At 36.3% G+C, this 10,318-nt stretch overlaps 1 protein-coding gene across 1 annotated transcript; it reads left to right on the top strand.

Annotated features, from left to right (window-relative positions):
* Window positions 1-7,992: 7,992 nt before the first annotated feature.
* On the top strand, window positions 7,993-9,771 carry LOC133831542 (glucan endo-1,3-beta-glucosidase, basic isoform-like). Its single transcript, XM_062261891.1, has 2 exons — window positions 7,993-8,174; window positions 8,633-9,771. The coding sequence occupies exons 1-2, from the start codon at window positions 8,072-8,074 to the stop codon at window positions 9,574-9,576; spliced, it is 1,047 nt and encodes a 348-aa protein (XP_062117875.1). The 5' UTR covers window positions 7,993-8,071; the 3' UTR covers window positions 9,577-9,771.
* The last annotated feature ends 547 nt before the right edge of the window (window positions 9,772-10,318 follow it).

Here is a 10,318-nt window from a genome sequence, read left to right as displayed (position 1 = left end):
CTCGGCTTTCAACAAGGGCAGTGTAATTGGTCAATCTCGGTTCATACCGATTACCTTTGGGGCGCTTACTCTCAGAGGTCGAGGGTTCGTTGCTCGCTCGCTTTCCACCATTCTTACCATTGCCATTCTCGTTGCCTTTGACGTTGCCATTGGGCTTCGACCCGTTAGACGCTTTGGCGGGTTCTTCCTTGGGTCCCTTGTCTTTTGCTAGCGATTTCCCTTCATTGGCAATCGCGTGTTCGAGCTTGATGTACCGATCAGCTCGATCTAAAAACTCCTGGGTACTTTTAACCCCATGCTTTCTAAGGCTACTCTAGAGGGGAGAATGGCGCCTAACCCCAGCAGTTAGGGTCATCATCTTGCCTTCATCGCCCACAGTCTTGGCTCCAGCTGCAGCTCGCATGAAGCGCTGAACGTATTCCTTCAAGGGCTCCCCCTCTTTCTGGCGTATCTCGACCAATTGGTTTGCCTCAGTGGGGTGCACACGACCCGCATAGAACTGTCTGTAAAACTCCTTCATGAAAATCTCCCAGGATACTATACTCGCAGGATGGAACTTAAAGAACCACTCCTGGGCGGCATCAGAAAGCGTCGTTGGGAAGATCCTGCAGCGAGCATCTTCACAGACTTTCTGAATGTCCATTTGTATCAAAAACTTGTTGACATGAGATACTAGGTCTCCAAACCCATCGAAATTCGGCAGTGTTGGCATCTTGAACTTACTGGGGGTTTTTGCCGCAGCAATCCTCTGTATGAAATGAGTGCCTTTCCTCCGATCGTACTCAATGTGTGATATTCACCCCCCGACCAACTGTTGAACATCCTAGTTTAGGGCATCGATTTGAGCCTAAACAACTTCCGAAATTGTTGGGGCCTCTGGTGCCGGGGGAATGTACTCATCGTGCCTTTCTCGGCGGTCATTGAGTACATACCTCAAATCATCGTCTCTTCGTCGCTGCTCGCTAGCTCCGAGCTGACTAAAGACGTTATTCTGCCTGGGTTGCCCCCCAACGTTATGTCCTACTGGTCAGTCTTCTCTAGGTGGGGGGCTCCTGCCTCCACCTCTCTCTTCGTTCCTCCGACCAGCATTTCCTCTGCCCGAGTCGGCTTCATTGTAGCCATGGTCATCTCTGAACCGTGGCTGGATATGGTGCGACCGAATATTCCCTATGTTGCCTCCTTAATTAGGCTGGCATTCCCCGAGCATTAGGGGGAGGCCTGCACTGGTTGGTGGGTCTCCGTGCATTGTCATGCCGTGGGGGGCCCCTGACCGCATAGCCTATCTCTGAGTTCCTCCTATTTTCAGAAGGATGCTACCCCCGACTTGGTGGATGTGGCTCTTCATCCCCTGGGCGTCTAGGGCTGCGGGGCTGTTGCCCGACCCTATTCTGCCTTGGGCGCGAGGGATTGCCTCGTCCAGCCTGAAACGGAGGCTGTGGCTCAGGATCCCTAGGTGGGACATCATTCTGAGGCATAGGTGGTTGCTCCGGCCTCTGAGGGCTTACTGGCTGGAGCGGAGGACTAGGATTGGGACCCCTTTGAGGTGGCCCATTTGGTGGCTGATCTGGCTGGGAGGCTGGCGCAGCCTGATTCCTAGCCAGCTGGATGGTTGCTTCAAGGGCTGTCATGGCATCTCTCTGTCAACGGTCCATCTCCGCCTGCCGCTCGCTCAGCTTCTGGCGCTGGAGCTCTATCTCCCTTTGTTGTGGCGCCATTATCTCAGCAGAATTCTCTTGATTGGCCCTCAGATTGGCCAACTTATCTTGCAACACTCCCAGTGTTGCCTTCAGGGACTCTGAATCCAACTCCTCCTCATCAAACTCCAAATGAGGTTCATCTTCAGCTACATTTGGGGGGGGGGGGGGGGGGGAGGCTGGGATGGTCCAGCGGCAGCCTGTCTAGTCTTCTTGATAGTTTTTTCCATTAGATTCTTTGTTAAGCTCTCAATGAAAGCACCAGAATGTTGACCCTCGTTTTGGTCAACGACACGGAGTCAAATAAACGACAAGAAAATAGTACGATGCTTGAGAAAACAATCTAATGGAAAGTAAAGAACACAAAGAATTATAGTGGTTCGGCCCCAGTGATTGGTAATGACCTACGTCCACTTGATAGTATTATTAATTTTGAGTTTCACAGACCTTAGAAGGAGAAAAAAATACAAACGATGGATAATAGTAATGTAATTCGGAAAGAGTTCAAAGGATCCCCCTTGAGCTATTTCTTGTATATTTATAGGCTCAAGGAGGGTTACAAGAGTCAATTAATCATATCTTTTCTTAATAAACGGATCTTCAGGTTATAATGAAGAGATATTCTCGGATATTATTACAACTGTATAGATATACACATAAATAAATGGAGTATACGACCATACTGGTCGTATATAAAACTTGAACTTCGCATACGGAAATATCTCTAGTCGAGAGGCGAGCATCATCTCTGCCACGTGTCGACCATGTGTCGAAGATTCTTGCCACGTCATCAACTTTTGTTTTTTGGATAAACAATATTATAAATAATTATACATTTTTAATTATAATTTATACACTAAAAATTGAATACTTAATGATCTAAAATTATAAAATCAATTAATATCTGCTATGTACATATTCTAAATATAAATATAATGTATCATATTAGTATTTTGGATTTTTAACACATTATATTATATTTTAATTAATTTTACAAATATAAATAAAAATAATATATTACATTAACTTTTACAATATCTATCACATTATATTATATTTGTATTAATTTTATAAGTATAAATAATTAACCCCATTTTTTCTCTCATTGCTTCCTTTCACTTTCTCTGTTCTTATTTTTTTCTCTCTTCTCACACTACTACAAAACGAGACAGTTTTTAACTGTCGCTATTGAATAACGTCAACAGTCAACTAATTGTCATATTTGTCTATGCTGGTGTAGAGGTAGCTACGCCGACAGTTATTAGGTGTCGCTGTTGTTGGCTACGTCGACAATTATTAGGGTCAATAGCAACACATTTTAACTGTCGGTGTTGGTCTCGAATTAACTGTCGGCGTTGAGGTCAATAGCGACAATCAAAAGTAACGGTGACAATTATTAGCTGTTAGTGTTAATCTCTATGCCTACAGTTTTTAACTGTCGGCGTAGAGTCCCGCTAAGAAATTACGACAGTCAACAGAGTTGACTGTCGTGGTTAGGTATCGAGAAAGCCCAGTTTTGTAGTAGTGTTATTTTCTCTTTCATCGCTTATAATCTCATCATTTTATCTCTCATCACTTACTATACCTCATTGTTTATTCTCATCACTTTCTCTCTCATTTTTTCTCACATCATTTTCTCCCTTCTCAATATCTCTTTCATCACTTTCTCTTTCCTCAAATTTTATCTCCTTACTTTCTCACTCCTTATTTTTCATCACTTTTACTTTCACATTACTTTTATCTCATTATATATTACAAACTTTTAACAGACTTTTTTCTTTGTAAATATATTTATTAATTTTTAATTTAAGACTTCTAAAATAAAATTAAATAATTATTTTTAGAATACATTAACTAAACTTGTTTTTTATGTATATGTTCTCATTTCTATAAACACAAGTTTGAAAACAAAAAAAATAGAAAACAATTAATGTCAAACATGCCTAAATTTAGCTAATTAAATTTGTATCATAATCAGAAAATTATAAATTGATTCTATTTATATTCTCTCAAGTAATGATGGATAAATTTGTATTGGCCCTCTCTATATATTAGTTCAAGTTCTATCACTTTTCTTAAGTCTATCTTTATTTTTAATATCCATGTATCAACCTATATAAATAAAAAAAATGTTAGTCATTCCGGTTGAGCGGCTCTCTCGAACTGATGTGGCTATTTTCAATTGGCGAGCAACTTGTAAAAGCTGACTATTCGACTACTTTTGTAAGCTGATGGCCACTTGCAAAATTTCACGTGACCCATGTTACTGCTTGGAATACCATGACTTGGCTAATCTTCACTCTCTATTGGAGCTTCATCGCAAGCCTCCCATGCTAACAAAATAGCCAAGTCATGGTTTTGGTGGGAGGAGTACAAGACTGGAAAGCCGCCCAGGCTGCCAACAAAATAACAGTCATCCTTGGCTTCATGGCTTTGTTTGGCTTGTTGCCAATGGATTGCGGCACTACTTTGTTTCTTTTGTTTTCTTTCGTGTGAGATAGATATGAGCACATAGATTAAGTACCTATTTTTTATTAAATAAAACTGAAGAAAATTTGACCATGATATATAAAACGGTAATAAACCAAATTTCAACCTAATAAAGACTAAGTAAATTATATAATTATTAATTTATATATTTCACAACTTCAGAGTATGCCAAGTTTGTTCCTATATAGAAGGGTAACAAGTTGCAACAAACTACTTACCATTTTTGGACTAGAAATAGTAAACGGTTTAAAGTGTAGAAAAATATGTTAACCAACAAATTATAATACATTACTCTATATTAGAATAACTATATATATAGTCATAAAAAATTTTAGCTCCAATTTAAAAAAAAATTATAAATAAGAATAAACTACACATTGTAATAAGTCATAATATTTCTCACAATTAGAAAATATGTCTCCGTGTGGTAATAATTATCTTATACATGCTAAAAATTCATGATAAGATTAGTTATTAATTTAGATTTCTAAAATAACTTTGTATATATTTTCAACATTATATAGATATGTCCATTGTAATTATACATTTATGTCATTTTCTTTTATCAATTATTACACATTAAATTTGACATGTTTTATCAATTATATTATTTAATTTAAAATTTAAATAAATATATTTAAAATATTTTATAGACATAATTCTATTAAATTATAATATTCTCATAACATAATAATAGTAATAAAATACGTTCTTCCCAACATTTTTTTTTTATCAATCAGCTCAATGTGTATTACTTAAATTTCAAATTTACAAACTAGGCAGGGCTAATAAAACAACCCAGCTAGTATAACTAATTACAGTATTTCCACCCAATCCCTATCCTGCTGTGTAAGTTCTTTTTTACATGTATTTGTAATTCTAATTTTCACTTCACTTTTAATTCTTCTCACCATTATCTCAATTGTTGGGATACAATGATTCCAATAAACTTCATTCCGAGCTCTCCATATATGATATACTAGCGCTGCAATGGTTGCAGCAAAAAATTTATTCCTAAAGTCAATAATCTTGGCTCTAGAGATCCAACGGAGGACTTGCTTTATTGAAATTCCTGCCATCTTCCAACCCAACAAATTTTTTACTCTGTCCAGACAATTTCTACTGAGATGACAACCAAAAAAACAAATGCTCAACATTCTCCTCAGCCATACCACAAAGTAAACACTCAGTGGTATTGCTTATATTGAATTTATATAGTCTCACCTTAGTCTGAAGCCGATCTAGCATTGCAAGCCATAAGATTATCCTGTGTTTTGGTATGCTAAAACGACCCCAAACTTCTCTGTGCCATCTTACTTCCTTATTACTCCCAGATAAAGCGTTGTAAACTTGATGAATATTGAATCTTCCCATTCTGAGATGCTGAACCTGAATCTTGTCTTTGATCTGTTCTTTTACCTCTACTATCTGTTTCCAATACCAGCTGCTTGTTGTAGGAGCTGTATACTCCCACCAGTTTTTGCTCCCCAAGTACACACTATGTATCCATTCGACCCACATATTATCTTGCTTTGTTGCTATTGCCCAAACGTACTTCCCAAGAGCAGCTTTGTTCCAAATCAATGTTTTCCTTATTCCCAATCCACCTTCCTTCTTAACTTTACAAAGGTCATCCCAAGCAACATAGCCCGAGCCATTGAAGTCTGCAACTCCTCTCCATAAAAAAGCTCTACAAATAGCATTTACTTTCTTCAAAACCAGCTTTGGAAGGATCATTATTTGTGCCCAATATGAGTGGATTGTAATGAGCACTGAATTAATCAAGGTGATTCTAGCAGCAAAAGAAAGATGCCTTGAGCTCCATACTTTTATTCTTTGAGTCATTTTTTCTACCAGCCCTTCACATTCAACGGCAGCTAGCTTCCTGGCACAGATTGGTATACTGAGATAACGAAATGAAAATCTATTTTTTGTAAAACCAGAAACAGCCACCACTCTTTGCACTTCCTGTTCTGTCATCCCACTGCAATATATGGCTGATTTCTCTTCATTGGCCTTTAAACCAGAGGTTTGGGAGAATAGTTTAAGTCCCTGCAGTAGCAAAAGAATGGACTTATAATCACCATGACAGAACATGAGAACATCATCTGCAAAACACAGGTGATTTAACTTGAGGTCTTTGCACCGCTCATGGAATTTAAATTCACTTTTCTGTCCCACCCGAGCCATGATTCTTGAGAGGTACTCTATGCCCAACACAAATAGTAGGGGAGACATTGGATCACCTTGCCTTAGCCCCCTTTTAGCTTCAAAGAACCCATGAAGTGTGCCATTAAACATCAGACTATATCGCGGTGTTCGAATACATACCATAACCAAATCTATAAATTTCCTTGGGAACTTTAAAGCCTCTAGCATTTCTTCAATAAAATTCCACTCTATCGTGTCATACGCCTTCCTTAGATCCAGTTTAATCCATCCCAACATTATTACTATTTACTGTAAATAGTATAATAATAATTAAAACTAAGATATATACTCATCGTTCCAGCTATAGTTCCAACTTAAGACATTGAAAAGTATAAAACCACGTTTGTTATGTAGCAAATATCTCACCAAAATGAAAAGGTGGTTTATCTTATTACCCTTTTCAGTAAAAAAATTCTTCATAAATTCTGAAAAAGAAAAAATTCTTTCACAACCACAAAATAACTCATTGATACAAAAATTGATATAATTTAAAAGATTGTTAATAATATACTTGTTTCTAACTTTTATTCCATTCTCAAACCATTTAATATATTCTGGCCCTTTTTTTAGTCTACATTTAGTCAAAATCATTGCACAAGAAAGCTTTAATCATTTCTAACGATATTTTTTGTACCTCAATCTTGTATTAATTAATAACTATATTAATGTCGTTAATACTATCAATTCGTTTTATAAATTTCCTTTTTGTTTCTAACATGAGAACCATTGTTAATCTTTTCATTTCAATAAAAGAAGTGTAGCTTTTATTTACAACTATATCAAATTCTTAGACTTGAGAAGTAGTGCTACCTATCCAAATTATAAACAAAATATCATAATTAACATGCAATATAGTAATTTGGTATAGTAAGTCAATAACAAATAATTTGTTTTTCTACATTAATTTCGAATTTAATTATTATTTTTTTGTCATAATTAATGTTGTTTCCAACCAATAAGAGACACTAACTATATTTAGAAATTAACATGCATTTGAAAAATGAAAAGTTTACAATATTATATTTTTATAATAAATATATGTTTTTTTTTATCAAATAATCCTTTTAAAATTTTGAAAAAATTAAAATTTATTTTTAGAAATATTAATTAATAACTATAAATATTGGACCACTAATTTTAATCCAATACTTATTATTAAAATAATCATCCATAAATAGTAACAATTAAAAATGTACCATATATATAGAAAATAATAAATAGATTTTGATAACTTTGTACAAAATAGCATTCCAAACATCCTAATTAACAACCTTCAACACACCTTATTAAAAATAAATTCCCACACATTTTGTTAAAAATTTTCGACATCCTATTTAGGAAGTTATTTTGCAAAAGTTATTAAAATAATATCAATTTGCAAAATAATATATTATATATATCTTAATCAACTACCTTGTGAGTAGGGTTATCTAATCGATATTTTATAGCTTGGTTCAAATAATGAGTCAATTTGTATGGAGTGCTACAAAACGTTTTGGACGTATCTCCAAAAGTCTAGATATGCATGTGCATGCACAATAGTAAATCTCTAATTTTCTACTATAAAAGGAGCTGCTGATCAAATCAGTTCTAATAACCAAAATTGAATTAGCAAAATACCATCTTTATTATTAATTTATAGAGAGACAAAGCTCTCTCTCATCTCATCACTATATATGGCCAAGATGTATTCCCATGCAGCTGCCAATAATTTATCCATGGCCATTTCCACGATGCTCCTACTTGGGCTGCTGCTTATGTCGACTTTAGACACAACAGGTCATTCTCTCGTCATCTCCTTCTCTAATTACTACGTAATTCTTTTTATGTATTCACCATCATGTTATCATAATTTGATTGGTCATCAATCAAATTAATGAATCAACATCGGTTACTTATTATTTCTGGAGGATATTTTTATTGGAGTGTTGCTATTTGATACCTTATTAAGGTGACCAACACCATACGAGGTGACATCTCGTAATTGGTTAATGATACTTCTTAATACTTATTAAATTTAAATATATGAGACACGATATTGAATTGCACCAATAACAATACGTCACCTCCGTGTAATGTTAGGCACTGATGGTTCCTTTTAGTAATTCTCTTTTTATTTTATTGATGTGTTTATTTTAAAATTATAATGAAAGTTTTATTCACAGTACTTTCTTTTTGCATCAATTATTATAAACAAAATTACACATAAAATTCACAATATTTAAACATGTATGCAGCTGCCCAAATTGGAGTTTGCTACGGACTGTTGGGCAACAACTTGCCACCTCCACAAGAAGTTGTGAATCTCTACCGACAGTTCAACATCCGAAGAATGAGACTGTACGGTCAGAACGACGCCGTTTCTCAAGCTCTGAGAGGGACCAACATTGAGCTCATGCTTGGTGTCCCGAATGATGCACTCGAAGGTATTGCCAACAGCCAATCGACAGCTGACAGGTGGATCCAAAACAACGTCAGAAACTACAACGACGTAAAGTTCAAGTACATCGCCGTGGGAAACGAAATCAACCCCTCCGATAGAGCTGCACAGTTTCTCGTCCCGGCCATGGAAAGGATCCAAAACGCTATCAACTCCGCTGGGCTTGGGAGTCGGATCAAGGTGTCGACCTCCGTCCACACTGGAATCCTTGCCGAGTCTTTCCCACCTTCTAAAGGTTCTTTTAGGTCCGACTTTAGGCCTATAATGAACCCTGTAATCCGGTTCTTGGTGAACAACAGATCTCCATTGTTGCTCAACTTGTACCCTTACTTTAGTTACATTGGTAACACCAAGGACATTTCTCTTGACTATGCTCTGTTCAGATCCCAGTCGGTTGTGGTGAGAGACGGCCAAAACGAGTACCGAAATCTTTTTGATGCGATCTTGGATGCTGTGTATGCAGCTCTGGAGAAGTCCGGCGGAGGGTCTTTGGAGATTGTCATTTCGGAGACTGGTTGGCCTTCGGCTGGGGGAACAGCGACGTCGTTTGAGAACGCCAGGATTTATAATGGAAACTTGATTCAACATGTGAAGGGAGGGACTCCGAAGAGACCAGGGAAGCCTATTGAGACTTATTTGTTTGCCATGTTCAATGAGAACCAAAAGACCCCTGAATATGAGAAGCATTGGGGACTTTTCTTCCCCAACAAACAGCCCAAATACAATATTAATTTGAATTAATAAGTGTAGTGAGGATTATTGTGTTAAGTACGTACTTGATGTGTGTTGTGTAATAAGGACCAAGTTCATGATTTGTTTCTTTATATGATCCTATTTACATGTAATAATAATATAAAAGTTCACGTGAGAAGTCAGCATGGAAAAAGCAATGTTGGCTAACTCCGATAAATAAAGGGAAATTTGAGTTTTATGCTTGGTGTTTTGAATTAAAAAAATGTTAGGTTTTCTAATTATTTCAAAAAAATATCAAATTTTTTGACAATACCAAAAATACACATCCCAAAATTTTTTAAATCCACTTTCTCTTCTCTCTTCGCTCTCTCTCCCTCAATCCATTCCTCTCAACTCTCTCTCTAGAAAAAAAATTATTGGGTAAGATAAAATATAAGAGAACTCAATGTAATGACAAATATTTTTTACGTAGGACACTAAAATACTGCATTTCGAACAGATCTGTACATGATTTTTTGGTTTTCTTTTTGCGATTTTTTTTCAGGTCTAAAACTTTGAAATCTGTAGAAAATCAATATGGTTCGATGGTGCTCGATGTTAGCTTGATGGGGCATTTAAAATCAAGATTTTCATGAAAAAATCGATGTTGCTCGATGGTGGTTCGATATGGTGTTCGACTGCAAGATACGTAATTTTTCACTCGGATATCCGTTTGGGGTGATTTTTTTTTTTATTTTGGGTATTTTTTTCAAGATCTACACGTTTGAGAAGTGTATATACACATTTGGGA

Source organism: Humulus lupulus, chromosome 4, assembly GCF_963169125.1.
Source record: "Humulus lupulus chromosome 4, drHumLupu1.1, whole genome shotgun sequence".
Lineage (NCBI taxonomy): Eukaryota > Viridiplantae > Streptophyta > Magnoliopsida > Rosales > Cannabaceae > Humulus > Humulus lupulus.
The sequence above is the reverse complement of the archived record's forward strand: the minus strand, read 5'-3'. Positions and strand labels throughout refer to the sequence as shown.